Here is a 22468-nt window from a genome sequence, read left to right on the forward strand (position 1 = left end):
AAGAATGCGCGTGTGCGCTTCTCTCTGATGCGAGTACAAAAGTCTACCTCTGCGCGTCTTCTCACACACCGCTCTCGAGCATGCATTTCTCTATTCTGATTCTCGGTTTGAAGATCGTCACGTCCATTTTATTCATGAATGCCTTTCGCTTTAAGTGAACGCGGCTGCGACACCAGCAGAGTCATGCGCGGAGAGCACGCCATTCCTTGATCCTGATTGACATCCCTTCAACCTGCGCGAGTGCAACCAGCCTTGCAGATTCAAGATCCTGAAACGTGAATCATGAAAAGCGCCTTTCAGCTCGCTTTCTGTCCCTTTGCTGCTGCCGCGGATGAAGCAATCGAATCAGAGTCAGAATTTGGGGTGCATTGACAGAGATCGAAAGTCTTGATGCTGTTGCTGCTGCTGCTGCTTCAATACCTTCAGTAGCCAGCTGCATTCGACATCGTCCGCCCGCATTCGAGCGAAAAGGCCTCAAGAAAGCACATGCTGCACCGGGTACACACGAGGAACTTTTAGCTAGCGCGGACTTGGCATTCCTTGCATGTTCCCTGCTCCAACTCCTCTTCCAAACGCCATACACGCTTTTGCATTGTGCTCACATGGTATATCGTGATTGTCATTGCAACAGCCATGAGGAATGATGTCGGACTGTACACGTCACTTGCACCTGCGCGCTGGTCACGATGGTGCCATCGCTCATCCTCCTCGCACCATCGCAAACACGCGACATGAGCACGTCGGTCAAGAGGGTCAAACGAATGAAGCGTCGTCGGATGGGCATAGGGCGCATGGCTGTATAGCCGCCAACTACACATGGGGCGCCAAAGGCGATTGTCGAGGCAGGTGAGAGTGTAGTCGAGGATCGCACTGTGCTGCTCGTGAATGTGACTGCTTGCGACTTCTTGTCCTCGTCAGTAGTAGTGATGTAAAAGCAATGCTTCGGCGATGCTCTCGTCAGCTCCAGTGCGGAGCATCATTCCATGAAAGTTACCGATTTTCCCCGTGGTTTGATTGATGAGAAGTCGGGGGCCGTGCTCACGATCCAGTCAGGCCTGCGTGTCTCGAGTAAAGGTGGAGCTTCGAGGAGTCGTCTGCCTTGCGGTTGTCCACCAGGCCATGCACACAATCTCTACGACCTCGATCTGCCCCTACTATGCCCTTCTTGCGGCAGCTTGCCCTAGTGCGCTCGCACCAGCCGAAGCGCCCGCTGGAAGGGCATGCGTACCAGCCTGGTCGACGAGAGCTCGAGTCATGCGATCAATCAGCTGTCTCTTGTCGGAGCTGCGAATTCAGTAATGGCAGCGGAGTGGGTTTGTGAATGAAGGGGCAGATGGCAAGGATGGCCGACGCGGGTCCTTTGCTGGAGCGCCACGGGTGCGCCTTTGCATCGAAGGAGCGTCCTCGACAGCGCACGAAGGTGAGAGGCAAACTCACATGGTCTCCTCATTCTCTTCCATCGCGACTCGCAACTCTCTCCTGTCATCCTCGTCCAAATCGTCTCCCTCTGCCGTGCCTTCGCCCTGCTGACCAGTCTGATGGAGCAATTGCTGAATCTGCGCATTTGATCTTTCCAGATGAGATATGCTGTGGGCTACCCTGTCTATCTCGCCATTCAGTGTAGCGGGATCCAACTCTCGAAGCGTTTCCAGCGTGATCTGAGAAGACTTCACACCTGCTCCTCCTCCCGCGCCGTTCGCGCCCTGGGCGCCATTGCCTCGAGCCTGATGTGCGATTGTGGAGGTGACAGAAGACAGATCCGGGATGACCAGCGGCATCTTTGGGTGCGCGGATCGGATCGCTGATCGTGTTGGGACGCGTTGAGTAGAGGCTGTGATTGTGTGGGTGGCGAGACGAAGCAAGGTCGAAGGGGGATGACCAGATCAGTGATTGGGGTGCTCAACGGTTGAAATTTCGAGACCACTATCCTTGACTTGCTTTCGAAGCCGAGTGGAGATCAATCTTGAATCTTGGATTGCGCTGCGAAATCACAATCACGCATGTGGCGAATCAAGAATCAATTCGAGTCACAATCTGAATGGCGAATCAAAAAGCAAGTGAATAAATAGCGAGTCGAGTTGCGCAAGTCGCCTGTCGCCGCGCAGGGATGTGGAGGATGTGAGGTTTGTGCCCCTGATGCGCCGGCTATAGCGTTAGTGCGCGCGCGTCAAGTCAAAGGTGATGTGGCGCGCTCTTGGCGCGTGTTCACCATCGTGATCCAAGAGCAGGGGTTCATCTATGCTGTTTATCCTCACTCTTGACCCAAACACGCATGGCCAGCCTCCGAACAAGGTACATTCCATCAGAATAGGCGGCACGTAGAAGAAGCTCGCGCGTGCTATATAGTGGTCGATAGGGCAAGGCAGGTTCAGGCGGCGAAGTGAAGCGGACGGATAGGATAGGCAGCATTCAAACAGCGTCAAATCAGGTCGCCAAAAGGCATTCCGTTCGGGAGCGGAAGGCTCATTCAGAGTTGGAGCGCAGGTCCTCATTGCCTGCCGGAGAAGGAGATCGCGCACAGTCACCGAGTCGTAAAGTCGCCTCATTGCTCGAGCCGATGCTACAAGGATGAGCAGTGGTGCGTTGCAGAAACCTGTTCTTGCGCTCAGCGCACATGTCGTGTTTCAGTCCCTGGCCGCATTCTCATACCGCCAGCAATTGCTCTCATGTCCCTGGTCGCAGGCCCCTCGCCTCTTGTCGACTTCATTGCCGGCACTGCTGGAGGTTCGTTTACTTATTCAGGCTTGCTAAGTTGTCCTGGCGCAAGTCTCACATCGCCCTCTCGAGTACAGGCGTTGCATCTCTACTTGCTGGTCATCCCTTGTGCGTCGTATACCTCTGTGTCAGTCTGCGTCCTATCGCTTGCGAGCTGATATGATTCACGACACGTCGTGCTCGATCGCATCTGCGTGACTTATTCTCCAAACACCAGCGATACCGTCAAGACCCGGCTGCAGACTCAAAGCTCCGCAGCACAGGCAAGCTACGCTGCCCCTGCGTTTCCTCAAGAAGGCGCGCACGATGGGTCTGCAAGGCGGACGTACCGGTCTGCGACGCATGCCTTTCGGGTCATTGTGCAGGACGAGAAGGTAAGTCTGCCCCAGTAAACGGCGGACATCTTGGAGTTCCGCTCACACGGCTCGTCCATCCAGCTATTTGGGCTTTACAAAGGTGTCACATCGCCGATGGTGAGAGGTGACCGAGAGCCAGAGACCATCCGTCTGACTGGGCCACTCAGCTACCCTCGACGAAACGCTTTCCCCACTAGCTTGGCGTCGCCGTGATGAATGCCTCTGTCTTCGGGGTGTACGGCCTTGCGATTCGCTGTTTACAAGCCAGCGCTCTTTTCGGCCATCGGGACGATGCAGAGGTGTACCCGGCAGAACCAAGCCTTGCGCAAGTGTTCCTTGCTGGCGCTGCAAGTGGCGTGATCTCAGCGTGAGTCCACTTCCCACACCGGCGTTCAGGGTGCGCTCCTTGAGGCTGAAACGCCCATTGTATCGGCGCTGACCTGGTTGGGATTTCTCGTGGCTCCAGCCTCATCACGTCCCCCATCGAGCTGATAAAGATCAGGGAACAGCTTGACTTCACACCCAAGGCGTCCTCGTCCTCATATGCTTTGAGACCTTCGTCAACTATGTCGGTCGTTCAGGCGATCTGGAGGGAAGGTGGCTTGCGAGCGATATATAGAGGTCTCGGGGCCACCTGTGTTCGTGATGTGAGCGCTGTTCCATTCTTACACGATCTCTTGAAACTTCAGATGGCTCACATGACTGCTTTCAACTGCCTGCGCACAGGTAGGCTATGTGAGTGATAGAATGGACGGTCTCCGCCAGCTTTCCAGGCTAAGAGCCGACTCTTGAAATCGTGCCTGTCAGGGCCCTTACTTCTTCGTGAGTGTCGCCTTGACAGCCGCCGTCGTACATGCCTGCCATGTCTTTGAACCAAATTGAGGCATTTCATTCTTAGACATACGAGTGCCTCAACCGTTGGATCCTTACAACTCACGATCAACCCCTGCACGCCTCAGCGCTCGAAGGCGGCTTGAGCAATGTGGAATTAGCCTTGTCCGGTGCCATCGCCGGTGTCGTCGGGTGGATCTCAACATTCTGGGCGGACACTGTCAAGACGAGAATACAAGCGTCCAAGTTGCCCTTGCAATCACGAGCTGGAGATGCTGGCGTGGCATGTGCAGACAGAACGCGGCTTCTTGGAGGCGAACAACATTCTGAGGGTTCGGTTGCGCACGACCGATCGCGCGGTTTCATCGCGCAAGCTCGAAGCGTACATCAAGAGGGCGGATTGAGAGGTTTCTGGAAAGGCGCAGGTCCGACAATTCTCCGGTGGGTGTCGCAACCATTGCTGATCTCACAGCATAGGCGGTAATCCTGACTCCTTGTCCCCATCGGCAGAGCCATACCCGTCAATGCAACGCTCTTCATTGTTTACGAAGCTACCAAGGACGCGCTCATAAATTGGGGAATGTAGCTGTATTCTCAAGTGATCGAGCACTCGCGTCCTTGCCTCAACCAGCACAGCTGCATCTTTTCGGATTTTGTTCACAAAGCAATCCTTGCTTGCGCAACTTCAGATGCGCCAAGTCGTGCGCAAGTGCGTGCTGAATGTATCTATTTCTCTACTCCGTCTAGGCTGGTGAACTTAGTGGGACTTGCCTCTCGGTGCTAAAGCGGGCCTCGAAGAACAGGAATTGGCATGGAAAAGCTGTGAAGGATGCAAAAGTGGAAACAGTCCGAGGCGGGTGCGAAAAAATTTATCTGTCGAGTTGATGGATTTTGCTGGTAGACTTTTGCTGGTCGTCTACAACTTAGACTTGGGGCCCTCGAGAGAGTCGCTCTTCTTAGGAGCGCTCTTGTATTCTCCCGCCTTTCCATCGTGCTGGGCAAGGCCAGACTCGTCTCTAGTGACTCCCAGCTCGATGAGCTTACCAAAGACAGCCGCAAAGTCCTTGAAGAACAAGTCTTGGTCCTCTGCGTACTTCTCGACCCAAGGTTTGAACTTGTCGTCCAAAGTAAGACTCATGTCCGTGGGCAGCATCATCAAGGGCTCATCCTCCTCGTCCATGTGGGGTAGACGAGCAATCCACTGCCAGTGAGCTCCCTGCGCCTCTCTTCCCAGATGCTTCTTCTCCCACTTGAGCTTGATCAGCATCTTGTAGTACTGGTTGCTGAAACGAGTGGGGTTGTTGACCCAAGGACCTTCGAATCCGGATCTGTCAGCGTGACACCTGCCGAGGTTGTGTGCTCCAGAAAGCGCGACAATTTCCTGGTCGTTGAAGCCCATCCTGTAGAAGATGGCCCGCAGATGATCTTGAGCTTGAGCCGCATCTGGCAGTCTGCCACGAGGAGGAACGCGAGCATCATCGACAAAGTCGGTGCGTCCTGGGTACCACTCGATTTCGGGTCCCCCCATCGCCTTGATGGCCACGACTCCGGCCAAAGTCCACAGATCCGCGTAGGTGATCCAGCTGTGCTTCTCCTTGATGGGTTCTAGGAAAACGCGCGCGTGCTGCAAGCCTGCATTCGCCGGGTCTCCTCCCTCCTTCTCGTACCTCATGCCCGCGCCATTGCTTCCGCCGGTCTTGGTCTCTGCGCAGTATGTACCTCTGTCACGAGAAGGTGGTGCAAAAGAAAAATCAGCTTGTGTCGAGCATAGAGCGGCATTCTGCTGGCGACTGCAGCCCTTCGAGCGCCAAGATTTGATGCTATCGCCACGGCGTGATGGCCATGAATATGCTTGGGGCCCCGAGAGTACCACATGGCGCGTCCATGTCCTCCTTCTCGGCTCAACGAAGCTGAAGCTCTGCGGGTCTGCCTGGCAAGCCACGACTGAAAAGACTTCAAAGCTGTACTCACGACGAGTGCCAAGCCAAACGGACGAGGACAGGTCCGATGGAGCCATCGTCGTAGTCCTTGTTCTTCAAGATGGCCTCGACATCCTTCTTGACAGCTGCATGACAGTGACGAGGAACGTGTCGGAGAGGTGGTAAGCTCGGGTCGTCCCTAGACGGGTCGCTCAGCGCCACATTGCACGGGGGGGGACCACACTCACCAGCTACTTGCTCCTGGGTGTAAGGACTCTTCAGCTTGGATGGGTGAATGACTTGAGCGGACATCGTGGCGAATGAGGTGGTGTGAGTCGCAGACGCTTTAGTGTGGTGGGCGTGACGGTGGATTAGGACGCTGAGCAGAGTTGCAAGTTGAGTCAAGATTCGTGACTGTTGTGTGGCGTGAGTCGATGTACGGTCACGCTATACAAGAGCTGCAGTGTGAGTGCTTCCTATTCCTATTCAAAATAGCTGTGATCGAATCAACTTTTGAGACCTGGCAATCATTTGGCAGGGCGGGGAAGCGGCAGACAGACGTGCATCGCGGGGAATCAAATCAAGCTCGTCATTCACATTCACGATCGAATTTGGCGGATTTCTTAAGTGGAAAGCCGAATCACGAGCCGTAGACCAGCAGAGCTCGTACGGCGGCAGGGATGGGCCGACCAATGAGGCGCTTGCGGATTTGTGATTTGTGAGCCAACATGCATCCACCGTTTCCCTTGCTTCGCGGGGGCGTCAAGAGTCAAGAGTCTGATTGAGTGTACAGTCAACAGTATAGCTGCTGCGCTGATGGCTTGTCTGCACGGCGAACGCACGGTACATGCTGTACGCAGAACAAGTATAGTAGTCAGAGTCAGCAAGAGTCAGAGTCAAAGTGCCACATCCGACGCCATCCGTTTGCCGAGAGCGTGCGATTGAGCAAGTCTCGCACCGCGACCGCGACCGCGACCGGAGCTGATATGGGACCGGGATGGTGCGCGGTCTGGCATCCATACTTTGCTGCTGAAGACGAGCAGCCTGCAGCACAGATAGGGACGCCGCCAGGCGAGTGCGACTCAGCAGCCTCGGACTCAAACTCTTGACTCAGACTGTGACTCAAGACTGCTGATGGAGCGACCGCCCTCGCTTCTGTCACGTTCGATATGCGTGTTGTGCGGTATCTCTCCATCGCCGGCGTCTGTTGTGCAGCTGCTTCAGAGCCCGCCGTCCGAAGTTTTCACACTCTGGGACCCTGCCTGGCGGCATGCGCGCAGCAAAGCACCAAGGCCCTTCGACCGCAGCCCCTTACCAAAGCAGGCACGCGCGAGACCCGACCAGGGACAGCGTCTCATTCCTACTCGATCACTCTGTCCCGGCCACGCCGCGTCACGACATGGAGGAGAGACTTGCTAAACGCAACCAACTATAGAGCTCTGTTGACCTTGCCATAGTCGTGAGTCCAGCAACAATCCGCGGCCCAGGAGAGCGCTCGCTCATCGGTGAACGAAAGCTGCTTGAAATGTGTGCATTGGCAGACGGACTTCTGTGTCCACGCTACCACGCCTTAATTTTCTGACACCTCGGGCTGCGTCGGGCATCGGCAAACGACGGAGATCGCGCGATAAGATCTCACATTCTGAAAATCAATATTACGTGAGCCAAGCCAAGCTGGTGCCGAGACTTTTTGATCAGAATGCTCTAGACACGTCTCGAAGTCACGTGGTAGGATCAAGTCTATAAGAGCTATCCGCGCGTCAGCATGGCGTGACATCAGCTCATCTCGAGACGCGCGTGCGTAGGCGGCGCTGCATGCCGAGCGACATCGTCAATAGCCACGGCTTGGGGTAGAAGTCTTGAGTTCGTGTAGTCTCGAGTCCAAATCGTCTTGTGACCTCGCTCAACCATCAACACCAGCATCGCGCACCTCTCCCGAAGCAACGTTCCTGAGGTGGCGAAGTCTCTGAGGTCTCTCACCTTCAGTCGTTGTGCATAGAGTGGATGCGTTGCCCCATCGCTTACTAGCAGTGCCACCGTGCCACCACGGGCCGCTCACGTAGGTCCCGAAACGACTTCGAGAGCTGCGCCGGTTTCAGATCAAATCGCTGAGGCTTACGACACACAGACGAACCAACCATCGCCAGCATGCGAACAACGAGCGGTATGGCGCATATCGCTGCGGTAGCACTGTGCAGCTTAGCGGCGACGGAGACGCTTGCGCAGGATGTCAATCAACTCGTATTCGGTGGCGCGACAGCGTCGACTCTTGCAGAGCAGGCCTCCTCGCCTTCTCTTGTACCCGTCAAGATAGGCCTGATGTCGAGATGTCCGGACTTCATCTCATTCGCTGCTCAATTTTCCCGCGCCTTGCCCAAAGTGTGGTCGCTGATCGACCTTCAGTACGCATACATCGGCACTCGCAATCATTCTTCACCGTACGGCGCTTCTTGCAAACACGGCGACATTGAATGCGCAGGCAATGTGCAGGAGCTGTGCGTCAACGATCATCTCAGGTCAAACAAGAAGATTTCATCTGTTGAAGCGCAGCGAACCACGTGGGACTTCATCGAGTGCCTCAACTACGGCGGCATCGCAGACATTGGAAAGGAGGATGCTGCACGCAACTGCCTATCTGCCGTTCATGGCCCACGATGGGAGGACGATGGTATCAAGCGCTGCGCCGAAGGGAAGTTGGGTCGCAAGCTTCTCGCCAAGAGTCTCCAAGATGCTCACAAATCTGACATTGTGTGAGTGAGAAGTTCACTGGTTTGCTTTAGAGTCGAAATCGCGGCAGCCTGACTTGATCATTCCCTGCACCTGCAGCAACTCGGCGACCCTGCAGATTGATGGCAACACCATCTGTGTCAGGGACGGCGGCGAGTGGAAGCAATGCACAGGAGGTCACGAACCCACCGACTGGGTGCGAGCAATCGAAGACGCGTATCGTGCACGTAATCCTTTTGTCGTGCTGCCAACCGACTCGATCTCTCGGAGTGTAGAAGGCAGCAAGAATCCCCTTCAGGCCACACCGCCAACGCGTGTGCTTCAAAAACGGCAAAGCGCGAGCAGTCCACCACCTCCACCGCCCCCTTCGAACTCTCAAAATCCTTTCAACAACGACGGACAGCGCACCACGCCTCTTTCGGTCTTCGTGAGTTTCACGTCCCCCCACGCGTCTACTGAATGGACCACATTTGGACTGACTTGTGCTCTCTTGCCCATCTCGGACCCTAGACATTTGTCATCGGTGAGCTGCCTTGCCGATTTTGTGTCCTGCGGCGGATGGGCACCTGGCCAGCCTCGCGCGATGGGCCGCCTGTGCAAAGAAGACAGGTCAGCGGAAGCACAACGCTGTTTGGCGATGGCAGCTCTGTGCCCACCCCGTTCCTTATCTTTGGCGTGTCAGGTGCGCAGCTGCGTGACCCGCCTGTACGCTGCACATTGCCGGCCCTATCCGCTGTGTTGCGTTGCAGATCGGCGCTGACATGGTCTCGTGTCTTTCCGCTTTGCCATCAGCCATCGCGCTCTTCGTTCTCGTGGTCGCTTTCGTCTTGCTTCGTATCTTCGTGCGAAATCGACGGCTCAGAAGGCTAGGTCTCCTGCCGGAAGGCGGTCCAATGGAGCGTTACTTTGGCGGCGCACTCGGAGTACCAGAAGACACTCTAGTCCCGCCAAAGCTTTGGGAGGCTAGCATCGTCGATGTACGAGACGGAGCCGCTGGGCGCGGCGCAGCGTCTGCCAGTCTCGCCGCTGGAGGTGACAAGAGTCATGGATGGGACGCTCTCATGCCCATCTCTGCGGCGCTACCTACCAGTATCTGCACCTCTCTCACGCACGGAGAGAAGCCTGCTGGCCCCCAGACGCCTGCCGCTCAGGATGCCGCAGCACAAAGCCAGCCAGCGCCTCAAGGCCTAGGCAGACGACTAGGTCTTTTCCGTCGTACTACTGCCGACGAAGCTGTTGGAAGCGGAACAGGAGAGTCGCCGGGCGACACTGCATCTGCGTCAGACGATAAAGCGCCGGATGACCGCATTCCCATCAACGTCAACGTGACTGTCTTGATTGCCATGCCCTCTCCCCAGACGGTCTTTCCCCATCGCGGTATGCGTAGCGCTGCGCTCGAACTGCGATCGCCAGCATCGCAGGCCACGTTCAAGACAGCCAACCTAGGCGCTACCCATCCTGTCAACGAGACTGAGGAAGACGAGCACAACGGCGAAGAGAAGGGCAAAACGAGGGCTTTGCACCGCGCACCGAGCATCAGCTCTGTCGCGACACGTAAAAGTGTGCGCGAGGCGCGCAGGGAGGCGTTCTTCGGCGAGCTGCCGCCTGACGCTGCAGAGCAAACCGAAGCTCAAGTTGAGTTGGTGCGCGGAGCGACCGACAAAGCAGACGAGGCTCTGCACGATGAGGAGGAGGAAGAGTTGCCCGAGCTCGTATTTGGCACTACTTCTGTTCCTGTCTATTCGAGGATTGGCCCTTTCGCGCCCCAAGCTTCAGGCGCACCGCTCAGCTTTGGCCACCAGTACTTGCAGACGCCAGCCTCCGAGCTTGATCACCCGCATCGCAAGGACCTCTTGGACCTGATTCGGCGCGCTCGAGCCGCTCAGGAGAGCAAAGAGCGAGCGGAGGCTGCAAAGAGGGCAGCTGAAGCTGCCAAGCAGGCTGAAGAGACCAACGCAGCAAACCGAGCTAGCGCTGCTCCAACAGGCGACGATGCTCGTATTAGCTTGGCAAACACATCTATCGATGCCAATGCTACTGGCCCGCCTGAAGCCGACTTGTCTTCTGGCCGTCCACCGCTTGACGACATTCTCGTGCGTGCGCATCAGCCCAGGCCCAGCACGGCCTCCACAGATGTCGGTCCGAACGGCCTCATGTACGAGCAGGCAGCGCGGCCGTCGTTTGGGCTTGCGGAAGCGAACGGGCGTCCCAATTCCTCTCGGACTGTGGATCCATTGTTGAACAGTAGAACGTCCACATCGATCGCGGAGCGACCGTTGGACCATCGGCGCGACGCCATGGCCGCAGAGTCTTCCGTATCGTTGGCCGGTCATCCCCTCTCCACTGACTCGCCCATCCCGGCCACACCCGGTGCCGAGACGCTGCCACGCACCTCGACTAGCACGTGGCACACCGGCGTGACGGGACCCAGATCTGAAGCGCCTCAACATGTCGTTGGTGACGACGATGAGGGCGATGACGACGACACTGCGCTCAGACAAGCAGCTCGGTACCAATCCGAGTTGTCCAAGCGCCTAGAGCAGTCACATGCTGCGTAAAGCCGCTGCAACGTTTTGTGCTTTCATTCACTCGACCATCCTTCTCGCAGGACTGCTTCAATAAGCTTTTCAGGTTGCAATACGCTCGACGATCCATCGCGCACATTCCGCTTCGTACGGTCACCTCTTTGACGTTCTGTATCATCACGATCCCCTTCACGCCTCTGTCATCTCCTTTGCCTCTGGTGACGCACGCTTGCAATTTGACGTTCCCCTTCCCATCCCATTGATTGACAGCGTGCAGGCGTCGCGAAGGGGATATGTATCGGGGCAAGCAAGGATCGGAACAGTGGGGAAAGAGCGGGACTGATAAAGGAGCTGCGAACGGGCGATCATTGTAGCAGGGGGTCCCTAAAGTGGGCCTGGTTGTTCGCTCTGAAGCCCACTCTGGTCTTGAATTGCTCTCGGCGCTGAACATCCCTGAATTCCTTGATATGCCTCTTGGCTTCCCTTGCCTGGCCCCTGTCTTTGGCTTTGACCACATTCCCGCCGCGCTGTGCGAGACTCAGTCCGGACGCGTCCTGCTGCTCCGTCTTGCGAGCTGCAATGGCTCGATTCGCGAGTCGATGGGCCAATGCTGAGCCGTGCGTGGCGGAATCTACATCTCGACCGGCCGGTCTCAACCTTTGGTCATAGACGTGTCGGAGAGCTCGATGGCCCAGCCTAGCGCCCGAAGGCAGCACCAATTCCATCTCGTTGTCACCAAACCGTACTCCTTGCGCGTCGGGTCTGACTCGTTTGCTAGATGTCGTAGCCACTGTGCCTGCATCAGTGGCATCCTCCGTCTCGGTCTCGGTGTCCACGTCTTCCTCTTCGTCACTATCTCCATCGACTGTGCCTTCCACATCCTCCCACTCTGCGTCTGGATAGCTCGAGGAGAAGTCGTAAAAGTCGCTCAGCTCCAGCATATCCTCGTCTGAGTCGTATGCAATCTTGCAATGACCCTTGTCCAGCATGTGAGATCGAGCCGCTTCTGCGCTGTTGAAACCTCTTCCTCTTCCATTGCAGAAAAGACACAGATGCCCAACGCTAACCTTGTCTGCTAGATAGACCATGAGCCCTGCCAGATCCGTCAAGTACTCTTGGTCCGGCACGAAAAAGCTATGGTGGCTGCGCAAATGTTCCAGCGTCTCGTCGAGCGATCTGAAGCCGGCTTTGAGACAAAACATGCACGCCTTTGAAGGATCCACGCGCTTGGAGGAAGCGATGCGCAGGTCGATCGCAGCTTCGATCTCTGCTTCTGTAGCGTCCGCAGGCACTTCCAGCGTGCCATTCAGGATCGCTGCGGAAGCTGCAGCATTGGTACTGGCAGCAGCGAGGGCTTTCTGCAGATCACTAACGTCTTCCAAGCCTTCCCCAGCAGGCGCAGTGTCTCCTGGAGATGCTGCCGTTTGCGCTGCGTGCTCACTCTCGGCGGCAGTTGAGTGCAAGATGGAGGGGGTCACCTTGGAGGAACTGGCTCGCGCTCGCGAGAGTAACGCTTCATTCTCCTTGTGCTTTCGGGAGTTGACGTGGGTGCGGAATGCATTTGCGGTGGCGAAGGATTTGCTGTTTGGCGAGTGCAGGGGAAGCAGGTCTTCGTCAGCTTCAGTGAACCAAAGCACTGATGCGACACGACAGCGAGGGCTCGCGCACGCAGACGAGGAGATCCAAATACTCACGCGCACGCTTGGCATTTGCCTGCCTCTTTGACCGGCTCTGTACCAGCAGCGTTGATCTCCTCTACTTTCTCCCTAAAGACATCGGGCCTGACATGGGGCAAACCAGCAACTCTCCTCTTCATGTTGTAGCGATGAAGGTCACTCCGGTAATGCTCTCTTTGCGCGTCGGGAGAGGGGAATCCAATGGAGCACGAAAGACATGTCCACATGGGCGCGGCGGCTTGGGCGGCATTGCTACTTGAGGTGGCGACGTCGACCATAGCGTGTGAGGGGGACTGTTGTTTGCTGGGTCCTATGTCTGCTTCGAACTATTTTTTTGATCTAGAGAATCGGTGGCCTGATGGTAGCCTCAAGTGCAGTAGATCGCCAAATATGCTGCGCTCTTGGTGACTTAGAATGATGGTCATGAAGGTGGAGAGGCCTGATTGGGGTGATTCGAATAGCCTCGGACATCTGTCGCCAATCGCGGTCGCATGCGCGGCGCACAGAGGTAATCTTGAATGCTCAGCAGGCAGCATGCAGCAGCAGCAGCAGCAGCTTCCGCATAAGATGCGCGTCCAAAAAAGTCAATTCAAGATTTTGATCGATTTTTGATTGAAGCAAAATGTCGTGATACGCGAGTCACGTGTTATCTTGTCATTCGGCCGAGAGACGAGTCACACGTAGGCCTGCGCGCCGCGCTGACCAAGTAGTTTCGGCCAGAGTCAAGGAAGGGTACAAGAGACATAGACACACCGAGCAGAGGCCGCCATGCAGCACAGCATGCTGCATGTGTGCTGGCTGATATGCCAATCCACCCGCGGGTCGCTTCTCAAATCGTGAATTTTCGTCGGCCTTTGCACAAGAGTTCAGCCGATGATGACGGCACGCTGCAGGCGCCATGCAGAGCGCGCCATTCGTGATTCCGACCTTGCTGCGCGTCAACATTCATGATCCAGTGATTCATGTGATTGTGATTTTTGATTCAAGAGTACCCTCACAAGGACTTACGAGCAGAGCAGCCTGCTGGCCAGAGCATGGGATAGAGGCTTCACAACAGCGACAGGGAAGCGCACAGGATTCCGTGTCGTTTGGTCTCAGAGTCAGAGTCACAATTAGTCAAGAGTCGCAAGTCGCGAGTCACGAGTCTGTGAATCAGAATCAAGTGCTGGTGAATACACATGGAGCCGGGTAAAGTCGCTTTATTAATTGCTGCGATGCGCGGCGTGCGCGCGTGCACGCATGCGCTGCTGCAGTGTGAGTCATCCGACGACGATCGTAGCCCATGAGCGCGAGCTCGATCTGCGGGTCTTGCTTGAGTCGTGAGTTGAGTGACCTGCGCTTGTCGCTGCTCCGACATCTGCCGGACCCGTGAATCCGATGGCTTAATCATGAATCGTCCTTCGCACAGCAGCTAGGCTACATACAGCAGCTCTGCACATTATCTCCACTCACACTCGCACTCGCACTTTTTGACTGTGATTCACGATTGCGGTTGCTTGGATAGCGTCTGTGTTCAATCACGATTCGAGTCCAAGCCCGCGTCAAGAACCTAGCTTGTACGGTACGGTACAGCAGCGAGCCGACTGTATACTCTTTCACGCTTCACGCTTCTGATTGATTGCATTCAGATTCATGAATTTCACTCTGAAGTGATGTGCAATCCTCATTCTCGGTGGGTGCAGCATGTATGCGCGCTCTGTGTCCGGATTCGCCGCCAGCAGCTCGTTTCCCTGCCAGGTGTGTTGAGACTTCTCTGCACGTCCGGGGTCGTGTCCACAGCCGTGTGTAGAAAGCGCTGCAAGAGTTGTCAGTCAGTGTGAGTCCGAGTTGTGAATGTGAATGGCGATGGAAGTGCTCTTCCGCCCCTCTTCGGATAGCCCGGCAGTCTTGAGTGTTAAAAAAGCGTGTCGGCTATAGAGTAGAACACGTTCACACAAAGATCCACTCACGTTTGTCGAGTTGATATAGGTACAGTGTACACGGACGGCACTGCAGCCGTGCTCGCGACTTTCTGCGGCTGCACTTGTGCTTGCACCCTGACCTGCTGCGTCATTGAGCGCCAAGAGTCTGCTCGTATTCCGCCGCGCTGCTCGACATCGCTTTTCTTCCAAGATAAGCCTGGCCTGTTCGCCTTTGCACCACCACCCCACCCAATCACTTCTCACGACTGGAAGTCTTGCTGTTCTGATCTGTGAATATCAGAGACATCATGCTTCGCCGTCCACTGCAAACCCTGCCGCGCTCCAGCGGAGTCCGCTTCTCCAGCTCCTCCGCTGGCGCTTCTGGCCCATCTAACGGAGTCGCAGGGAACAACTCGAGGCGAGCGCTCTACATCGCCGGGGGAGCAGCCGTCCTGGCTACCGGTTTCACTCTTTCGGGCTTCGGCAGCAGCATTTATGCTGACCAAAAGGGAGTTCAAGGAGATGTCAGACCCCACCCGCTCTGGGTTCCCCCAACTCGAGCCCAGATGATCGCAGCTCTCAAAGCATCTTCAGCTGCTAGTCTTCGACCTCAGACTGACCGCATCGCCTCTGACAATAGCTCGCTCGGAGTCAAAGCTGCGGAGGCCAAGAGCTCTGCCCCCAGTCCTGCCAGCAGCGAAGATAGCAAAGGCTTGGCACCTGGCAGAGTCGGTGACGAGGATGGAGACGGCTTCGACCTCCTCATCGTCGGCGGTGGTGCCACTGGAGCTGGTGTCGCCGTCGATGCCGCCACACGTGGTCTTAGTGTTGCTCTGGTGGAGCGTGATGACTTTGGCGCAGGTGAGGGAGCTGCGCCTCAGTCACTTGGATACAGCGAGTACTGAAAGCTGACCCGCCTCTCATCCAATGCGCGCTTGCTCCCAGGCACGTCTTCCAAGAGCACCAAGCTGATTCACGGAGGTGTGCGCTACTTGCAAAAGGCTGTCTTTGAGCTCGATTACGATCAGTACAAGATGGTCAAGGAAGCGCTGCACGAGCGCAAGACTTTCCTGCACATTGCTCCTTACCTCTCCGAGCACCTGCCCATCATGCTGCCAGTATACCGGTGAGTAGCGACGCTGCTTGTTGAGCGCTACCCATTGCTACACGGGCCTGCGACGCACTCTGCTCACATCTTGTCTCGCTGTTCTTCGCAGCTGGTGGCAAATTCCTTACTACTGGGCAGGCACAAAGATGTACGACGTTCTTGCTGGATCAGAGAACATGGAGTCTTCCTACGTCCTCGGCAAGGGCAAAGCGTTGGAAGCTTTCCCAATGCTCAAGGCCACCGGTCTTGCAGGCGCAGTTGTCTATTACGATGGGCAGCACAATGACACCCGCATGAACGTGGCTCTGGCTCTCACTGCCATTCATCATGGCGCGGTCGTAGCGAACCATACTGAAGTGGTAGCGCTGCACAAGAAGCAAGTGCAAGGCAAGCCTGACCAAGTGTGCGGCGCACGCATGCGTGATCTTCTCACCGGAGATGAGTGGGACGTCAAGTGCAAGGTGAGTAGCTGACGCGAGCGACTAGATTGGTCTGCGGCAATTGATGCCCTCCTGTGCGTCCGCAACACCTAGGGTGTGATCAACGCCACCGGTCCGTTCAGCGATGCTCTTCGCAAGATGGACGAGCCCACCACGCAAGAGATTGTGGCGCCCTCATCCGGCGTTCACATCACCCTACCTGGCTACTTCTCTCCGCGTGACATGGGTCTCATCGACCCTCAAACTAGCGATGGTCGAGTCATCTTCTTCCTGCCCTGGCAAGGCAACACGATCGCTGGAACTACGGACACGGCGGCTCCTGTTGAAGCACACCCTCAGCCCAAGGAAGAGGAGATCCAATGGATCCTGGACGAGGTGCGGAACTACCTCAGCCCTGACATCAAGGTCCGCCGCGGAGACGTTCTGAGCGCCTGGAGCGGTCTTCGTCCGTTGGTCAAAGATCCTGCGGCGAAGGACACTCAAAGTCTTGTGCGAAATCACATGATCAACGTCAGCGCGAGCGGTTTGCTGACCATTGCTGGAGGGAAGTGGACCACTTACAGAGAAATGGCCGAGCAGACGGTGGACAAGGCCATCGAGACTTTCACGCTGCAACCTGTGCGCGGCTGCGTGACCAAGGAGACGAGGCTTTTGGGATCTCACGGCTGGAGCAAGACTATGTACGTCAAGCTTCTGCAGCGATTCGGTCTCGAGACGGATGTTGCGAAGCACCTCTCTGCAACATACGGAGACAGAGCGTGGAGCGTTTGCAGCATTGCTGAGCCCACAGGCAGACGCTGGCCCGTGCATGGCAAGCGCTTGGACAGCCTCTACCCCTACATCGAGGCAGAGGTGCGCTACGCCTGCCGATCCGAGTATGCCGCAAAGGCCGCCGACTTTATCGCTCGTCGCTCGAGATTGTCGTTCCTGAATGCGGAAGCGACAGCACAAGCCTTGCCGCGCATCATCGACTTGATGGCTGAGGAGCTCAACTGGGACAACAAGCGCAAAGAGGCAGAGTACGCCGAATCTCTGGACTTTTTGGGCTCCATGGGCATTCAGCCTGCTCGGGTCGAGCAGCTGAAGGCTATCAGCTTGAATGACATGCGCAAGATCTGGGAGGGAAAGACGGCGGCCAGCATCAGCAACCTTAGCGTCGCGGCGCTGGACCCTCGGGATGCTGAGGCGACGTCGGTCTCGCGCGCGAGTTTCTCAAGCGAGGAGCTGACCGAATTGAGGAAACGTTTCTCTCAGCTTGGTGAGTCGCAGTGTGTCGCAGCAGAAGCCATCCCTGCTGCGGCTAATCGATTTTCCCTTGGCCTTTCGCAGATGTCAACGCCGATGGCCAAGTCGACGGTCGCGACCTGAAGGAGGTGCTCTCTCGTCTCGGCTACAAGAACGTCTCGGCGGAAACGATTACCGGTATCCTTGGCGAAGTCGACTTCGCAAAGACTGGAACGCTGCACTTTGAGGACTTTATGGATGTGTGCGCCGCCCTCAAGGACGCTAGAATGGAGACTGCATTCGGCAACATTGTCAGAGAGGTGGAGAATGGTGTCTCTTTCGATCCCATTGGGCCATCGGCCAAGGAGAACTCGGCAAGCAGAGATGCTAGGCGTAAGATCCCTGTCGAGAAGAGCGGCGGTGGCTGGTAAAGCGCAGCAAAAGCAGGCTTGGATCTCTACTCGGCTGGGCAAGTCTTTGAAAAGCTAATGCGACTCGACGGCGGTCTGCGGATCCTTGACCCCCACCTTCTTTGACGTGTGCATGTTGGCGAGTAGCGCAAGCTTATGAAAAATACCTGCCCATCACCTTCCTGTGAATGCGCCTCGAAAACGCTTTCCATGCAGCGGTATCACGCTCGATCGATTGATAGCGATATTGGACAGCAATCATATCCGTATAGACTAGCTCCACAGCACAGACGGCAAAGCTCACCGCTCGTATCTGAACCGCACGGCCGTCATCTGGGTAGGAGCCTGACTTCGCGTATCCGACGTCGTCTTGAATGAGGTACACCTCAGTGTATGACCAAGCAGGAGTGCATGCAAGGCTCAATGTTCAGAGTGCTGCCAATGAGGAGGATGCCTGCCAGAGCTGAGGCTTGGTTCCTCCTTGCAAGCCAATCAGAGCGCACGCTTTTTGATGCGCGAGAAGTGAAACGGCGTCAGGGCGCGCGCCTTGCGGCCGAGAAGGTAAAAAAACAAGCGGGCGCGGGGCGAGTCGTAGCGAGAGGCGCGGCTTTTTTTTCGCGAGTGCGAGTCATGATTGCACACCATTCACGATTCACGATTTGGTTGCACGATTCAGGCGACTTCTTCGCGTGTCACAGCTGCTAGTTACGAAGGCGTCTCGAGATCAAGTGTCCCCTCACATCCTCTAATTGGACTCGGAATACCACTTTGCCATCTTCAGTGTACAGCATGATCAGAAATCTGCTGCAGCGACGAGCAGCTGCAGCTCGCGCCAGCTTCGCAGTTGCACCCAGCTCAATCCGCATGGCCTCTGGTTCAGCGCGGCCACCCCCTGGAGATCTGAATCGTCTTTCGCGCATCATCACTCGACCCAAGGATCAGGGCGCATCTCAAGCTATGCTATATGCCACGCCGGGCATCTCAAACGATGAAGATTTGACTCGAGCCATGGTCGGTGTGGCTTCGGTCTGGTACGAGGGAAACCCTTGCAATGCTCATTTGCTGCAAGTGGGCCAGAGGATCAAACAGAGCATACACGACGCTGGCTTGACCGGCTACCAATTCGGCACAGTCGGTGTTAGTGATGGCATCTCGATGGGAACGGACGCCATGAGTTACTCTTTGCCCTCGAGAGATCTCATCGCAGACTCGGTCGAATCGGCTGCGGGAGGCCACTGGCTCGATGGCTGCGTCGTTGTTCCGGGCTGCGATAAGGTGCGTAACAGACAGATTGTTGTCGCGCCTCCGCTTTCTCGGAGCTGACCGGTATGGGCACGCATCAGAACATGCCCGGTGTGTTGATGGCGCTGGGCAGACTGAACAGGCCTGGCCTGATGGTGTACGGCGGCACCATTCGGCCGGGCGCATGCAGCTCGGTGGAGGGTACCCTGGACATCGTCAGTGCCTTCCAGTCTTACGGCAAGTACCTTAGCGAGGGTGGTACTGCCGATGCCGAGAAGAAGCGCTACGACACAATCCGACACGCCTGCCCTGGTCCTGGAGCTTGCGGAGGCATGTACAGTGAGCTTCGCACGCGCGTGAGCTGCTGCGCCGAGACCTGCCAAATCTGCTCACCCTTCCTCCCGCGTTTCTGTCTCGCGTGCGTTTGAGCAGCTGCCAACACGATCGCATCTTGTGCTGAGGCAATGGGAATGACGCTGCCCGGTAGCTCGTCGTTCCCGGCCGAATATCCAGAGAAGATCCAGGAATGCGAAAGCGTGGGCGCAGCTATGAGAAATCTGTTGGAAAAAGACATCAAGCCCAGGGATATCATGACTCGCAGCGCGCTTGAGGACGCTATCGTGAGTCTGCAGCGACGATGCTAGATCCCCTCTCAGCGGTGTTGAACTGAAGGACTTGGTCCATAACCCCGCGCTCTGCAGGTCCTCACTATGGTGCTTGGCGGAAGCACCAACGTTGTTTTGCATCTACTGGCCATTGCGCACAGCGTTGGCGTTGATCTGAGCATCGATGACTTCCACAGAATCGGAGAGAAAACACCATTCTTGGCCGATCTCAAGCCTAGCGGCAAGTACGTGATGGAGGACGTGCACAAGGTGCTTGGTGGCATCCCTAGTGAGTGGGAAAGTCTTCTCAGATGCCGGGGGCCTCTCAACCTCATGCTAGGTCTCTGCGTCCAGCCATCATCCAGTACCTGATTGAGAACAAGTTGATGAAGGGAGAGCACATGACGGTGACTGGCCGCACACTCGCTGAAAACGTGGACCGGTGGACACACGAAAAGGGCAAGCTTCCCGCGGGCCAGGATGTTCTTCGTCCCCTCTCGGCTCCTCTCAAGCCCACGGGCCATATTCGCATCCTGAAGGGCAACCTTGCACCGGGAGGAGCCGTCGCAAAGATCACCGGCAAGGAAGGGCTCAAATTTACAGGCAAAGCTAGGTGTTTCGACACGGAAGACGACATGGTCGCGGCGGTGGAGAACAAAAGCATCAAAAATGGGGAAAAGACGGTCATCGTGCTGCGCTACAAGGGACCCAAGGGTGGACCAGGCATGCCAGAAATGCTCAAGCCAACGAGCCTTATCATGGGGGCGGGTCTCGGCATGGACGTCGCCATCCTTACCGACGGTCGATTCAGCGGAGGGTGGGTAGCGAAGCTGGTGTGATTGCCAGCAATTTGATGTGCAAACCGCTGACGCACCTTCACATTTCCGGGCCTGCAGCTCTCATGGCTTCGTGATTGGACACGTTGTGCCTGAAGCGCAAGTGGGAGGCCCCATCGCACTGGTGCAAGATGGCGATGTGATCTCAATCGATGCGGAGAGCAACATCATGCAGCTGGACAATGTGTCAGAGGAAGAGTTGGAGAAGAGAAGGAAGGAGTGGAAGCCTAGGGAGCTCAGACCCAAGTCTGGCCATTTGCTCAAGTTTGTGCGAAATGTGTCGGACGCGAGCTTGGGATGCGTCACTGATTTGTAGAGTAGAATTGCACGAGCTTGACAATGCCAGGCTTTGCTCTTGGCTAGCATGGCCCTCTTCGTACAGCGCTCCTGGATCACCTTTTGCTCTCCACTCACGACTGCCTTTGCGTGGCGGCTGCTGTTGTGAGTGGTGCAGCAGCAGCGTCGCGTGTGTTTGTCGCCCGTCGGACGCGGATGCTTGCACTTGACCGAAGATCACAACAAAGAAACGGCGTAGGTCCACTCATACGAGCTGTGTGCTCAGGTCCTGTTTTGGTGGACGCATAGCCCTGCTCGTGTCATGAAGCGTGTCAACCATCAACGGTCATGCCTGTATATCCTTGCAGCTAGGCTGGCGAGCAACACCGAACGTCGTGACGCCACAAGCCGTGTGAGAGTCAGCGAGCTTGAAAAGCCTGTATTCCGATTAGCCACGCACGTGACCAAAAGTTTCTGACAAGGTGCAGCGTGAGCTGATTGACGCGAATCGTTCAAATTTGAGTCGCAGCTAAATGGCGAAGCACGAGGTGAATGCATTGCTTCACCACTATCACCTTTGCACTCAACCCAACGCACTGACCTTTCTTACGGGAATTTTGGAAGCCTTTATCAAGCTCTTCGACTCGCCAAGATTCTCGTTCAGCTCTACTTGGCCACGACCAGCTTCACGCACGAGACTAGCTTTGCAGCGTTTATCAGGATCACTTATTCAGGCTCGTTAGCAGAACGCCAAACGTCGCGCACACTATCGGGTGGCACAGAACACGCAACTTCGTCTTGACCGCTCAAGTAGTGAACAGCTAGGATGTCGGGAGCTCCAACGAGATCAAACCTGCTGCGCTTGTACAGAGACTATATGCGGACTGCGCAGAGCTTCGTGAGTGTCAGACGCAGTGTGGCGAATGGCGAATCGCGAATCGCGAATAGCATGGGCTCAGGCTGGCAAAGGCCTCATATTGAGCGCGTAGAACAGTCTCTTGTCACTTTGCTGACCCGCGGCGATCACTGCTAAATTGACCGTGGTCTCTTTTGCGCTGCTGCTAGTCATCATACAACTTCAGGACGTACTTTCAACGTCGATCGCGGGACATGTTCAGATCTGCATTGCTGCCTGAGCACGTCGCAACCTCTTCTCCTTACTCTCAGTCCGGCAACGTCACGGAGCCCGTATCGCCCTCCACCCTGACATCCACTCCACCCACCGGTCTCTCTTCGCCAGCAACGCAAGACGAGATGTTGAAAGCGTGGTACGACTCTGCTAGAAAGGATTTGGCGGTGCTTAGAAGATCTGCTTTGACCAATCAGATGTATGCGGGAGAGAAGTTGGTGGTGGAACAACCCAGACTGGTCGTTGGAGGTGGAGGTGCAGGTGGAGAGGCCGCTACGGGAGGAAGCGGTCAACCGGTCAGTGGACCTCAGAGCGGTGGAGGTGCGCCGCCTAGCGGATGAGGGGAGAAGACCGCGCAGCGATGCACACATGCCGAGTTGCCATCCAGACCGACCACTACTCAATGCATGAGCCTCGTGTATGCTTGTCCGGTCACGAGTCTACCGAATCTTTGCTCCGGATCACTAGACGTGCGACTATCGTGACAGTCGTCGTGAGCTGCAAAGCGATGCGACAGGCTGGACTCAAGACTCGGAGAGCGCGCCTTT

The 22468-nt window shown here is 56.2% G+C and overlaps 10 protein-coding genes across 10 annotated transcripts; 6 read left to right on the forward strand and 4 right to left on the reverse strand.

The window, feature by feature from the left end:
• Positions 1–219: 219 nt before the first annotated feature.
• Positions 220–917, reverse strand: IE81DRAFT_189233 (hypothetical protein). Its single transcript, XM_025510770.1, has 2 exons — positions 603–917; positions 220–319 (listed from the first exon to the last, which is right to left on the reverse strand). The coding sequence occupies exons 1-2, from the start codon at positions 816–818 to the stop codon at positions 281–283; spliced, it is 255 nt and encodes an 84-aa protein (XP_025372532.1). The 5' UTR covers positions 819–917; the 3' UTR covers positions 220–280.
• On the forward strand, positions 918–1366 carry IE81DRAFT_189232 (hypothetical protein). Its single transcript, XM_025510769.1, has one exon. The coding sequence runs from the start codon at positions 1018–1020 to the stop codon at positions 1297–1299; it is 282 nt and encodes a 93-aa protein (XP_025372533.1). The 5' UTR covers positions 918–1017; the 3' UTR covers positions 1300–1366.
• Positions 1367–1897, reverse strand: IE81DRAFT_189231 (hypothetical protein). Its single transcript, XM_025510768.1, has one exon. The coding sequence runs from the start codon at positions 1776–1778 to the stop codon at positions 1434–1436; it is 345 nt and encodes a 114-aa protein (XP_025372534.1). The 5' UTR covers positions 1779–1897; the 3' UTR covers positions 1367–1433.
• A 312-nt stretch (positions 1898–2209) lies between these two features.
• Positions 2210–4637, forward strand: IE81DRAFT_320117 (mitochondrial carrier). Its single transcript, XM_025512924.1, has 11 exons — positions 2210–2578; positions 2683–2724; positions 2793–2823; positions 2933–3089; positions 3153–3188; positions 3269–3438; positions 3538–3718; positions 3798–3806; positions 3879–3893; positions 3970–4343; positions 4413–4637. The coding sequence occupies exons 1-11, from the start codon at positions 2569–2571 to the stop codon at positions 4486–4488; spliced, it is 1101 nt and encodes a 366-aa protein (XP_025372535.1). The 5' UTR covers positions 2210–2568; the 3' UTR covers positions 4489–4637.
• A 181-nt stretch (positions 4638–4818) lies between these two features.
• Positions 4819–6133, reverse strand: IE81DRAFT_344687 (heme peroxidase; the record flags this gene model as incomplete). The annotated part of the gene is made up of 3 exons (XM_025515838.1): positions 4819–5623; positions 5874–5967; positions 6070–6133. The coding sequence occupies 3 exons, from the start codon at positions 6131–6133 to the stop codon at positions 4819–4821; spliced, it is 963 nt and encodes a 320-aa protein (XP_025372536.1).
• A 1854-nt stretch (positions 6134–7987) lies between these two features.
• On the forward strand, positions 7988–8786 carry IE81DRAFT_285439 (hypothetical protein; the record flags this gene model as incomplete). Its single annotated transcript, XM_025511638.1, has 2 exons — positions 7988–8571; positions 8648–8786. Coding segments are annotated over 2 exons (723 nt in total), but the record flags the coding sequence as incomplete, so codon positions are not given.
• A 2359-nt stretch (positions 8787–11145) lies between these two features.
• On the reverse strand, positions 11146–13261 carry IE81DRAFT_297429 (hypothetical protein). The gene is made up of 2 exons (XM_025512158.1): positions 12768–13261; positions 11146–12654 (listed from the first exon to the last, which is right to left on the reverse strand). The coding sequence occupies exons 1-2, from the start codon at positions 13025–13027 to the stop codon at positions 11439–11441; spliced, it is 1476 nt and encodes a 491-aa protein (XP_025372538.1). The 5' UTR covers positions 13028–13261; the 3' UTR covers positions 11146–11438.
• A 1369-nt stretch (positions 13262–14630) lies between these two features.
• On the forward strand, positions 14631–18330 carry IE81DRAFT_320127 (DAO-domain-containing protein). Its single transcript, XM_025512925.1, has 5 exons — positions 14631–15511; positions 15596–15776; positions 15868–16219; positions 16292–17456; positions 17528–18330. Exons 1-5 carry the CDS (start codon positions 14959–14961, stop codon positions 17851–17853), a joined length of 2577 nt encoding a protein of 858 aa, XP_025372539.1. The 5' UTR covers positions 14631–14958; the 3' UTR covers positions 17854–18330.
• Positions 18331–18471: 141 nt separating this feature from the next.
• On the forward strand, positions 18472–21122 carry IE81DRAFT_320128 (dihydroxy-acid and 6-phosphogluconate dehydratase). Its single transcript, XM_025512926.1, has 6 exons — positions 18472–19107; positions 19176–19413; positions 19507–19694; positions 19776–19968; positions 20034–20496; positions 20576–21122. The coding sequence occupies exons 1-6, from the start codon at positions 18622–18624 to the stop codon at positions 20829–20831; spliced, it is 1824 nt and encodes a 607-aa protein (XP_025372540.1). The 5' UTR covers positions 18472–18621; the 3' UTR covers positions 20832–21122.
• A 234-nt stretch (positions 21123–21356) lies between these two features.
• Positions 21357–22380, forward strand: IE81DRAFT_320129 (hypothetical protein). Its single transcript, XM_025512927.1, has 2 exons — positions 21357–21689; positions 21857–22380. The coding sequence occupies exons 1-2, from the start codon at positions 21618–21620 to the stop codon at positions 22259–22261; spliced, it is 477 nt and encodes a 158-aa protein (XP_025372541.1). The 5' UTR covers positions 21357–21617; the 3' UTR covers positions 22262–22380.
• The last annotated feature ends 88 nt before the right edge of the window (positions 22381–22468 follow it).

This window comes from Ceraceosorus guamensis (genome assembly GCF_003144195.1).
Source record: "Ceraceosorus guamensis strain MCA 4658 unplaced genomic scaffold IE81scaffold_5, whole genome shotgun sequence".
Taxonomy (NCBI): Eukaryota; Fungi; Basidiomycota; class Exobasidiomycetes; order Ceraceosorales; family Ceraceosoraceae; genus Ceraceosorus; species Ceraceosorus guamensis.

Coding starts and splice junctions, on each gene's coding strand:
- IE81DRAFT_320127 (XM_025512925.1), top strand. CDS start 14,959: ATGCTTCGCCGTCCACTGCAAACCCTGCCGCGCTCCAGCGGAGTCCGC. Junction 15,512..15,595: donor GCGTGATGACTTTGGCGCAG/GTGAGGGAGCTG, acceptor GCTTGCTCCCAG/GCACGTCTTCCAAGAGCACC. Junction 17,457..17,527: donor GAAACGTTTCTCTCAGCTTG/GTGAGTCGCAGT, acceptor GGCCTTTCGCAG/ATGTCAACGCCGATGGCCAA.
- IE81DRAFT_320129 (XM_025512927.1), top strand. CDS start 21,618: ATGTCGGGAGCTCCAACGAGATCAAACCTGCTGCGCTTGTACAGAGAC. Junction 21,690..21,856: donor TGCGGACTGCGCAGAGCTTC/GTGAGTGTCAGA, acceptor CGCTGCTGCTAG/TCATCATACAACTTCAGGAC.
- IE81DRAFT_320117 (XM_025512924.1), top strand. Junction 2,824..2,932: donor CTACTTGCTGGTCATCCCTT/GTGCGTCGTATA, acceptor TCCAAACACCAG/CGATACCGTCAAGACCCGGC. Junction 3,090..3,152: donor TCATTGTGCAGGACGAGAAG/GTAAGTCTGCCC, acceptor TCGTCCATCCAG/CTATTTGGGCTTTACAAAGG.
- IE81DRAFT_189233 (XM_025510770.1), bottom strand. CDS start 818: ATGTGTAGTTGGCGGCTATACAGCCATGCGCCCTATGCCCATCCGACG. Junction 320..602: donor TGACAATCACGATATACCAT/GTGAGCACAATG, acceptor CCGCGGCAGCAG/CAAAGGGACAGAAAGCGAGC.
- IE81DRAFT_320128 (XM_025512926.1), top strand. CDS start 18,622: ATGATCAGAAATCTGCTGCAGCGACGAGCAGCTGCAGCTCGCGCCAGC. Junction 19,695..19,775: donor GCGCGCTTGAGGACGCTATC/GTGAGTCTGCAG, acceptor CGCGCTCTGCAG/GTCCTCACTATGGTGCTTGG. Junction 19,969..20,033: donor GGTGCTTGGTGGCATCCCTA/GTGAGTGGGAAA, acceptor CTCTGCGTCCAG/CCATCATCCAGTACCTGATT.
- IE81DRAFT_189231 (XM_025510768.1), bottom strand. CDS start 1,778: ATGCCGCTGGTCATCCCGGATCTGTCTTCTGTCACCTCCACAATCGCA.
- IE81DRAFT_297429 (XM_025512158.1), bottom strand. CDS start 13,027: ATGGTCGACGTCGCCACCTCAAGTAGCAATGCCGCCCAAGCCGCCGCG. Junction 12,655..12,767: donor GGCAAATGCCAAGCGTGCGC/GTGAGTATTTGG, acceptor CTCGCCAAACAG/CAAATCCTTCGCCACCGCAA.
- IE81DRAFT_189232 (XM_025510769.1), top strand. CDS start 1,018: ATGAGAAGTCGGGGGCCGTGCTCACGATCCAGTCAGGCCTGCGTGTCT.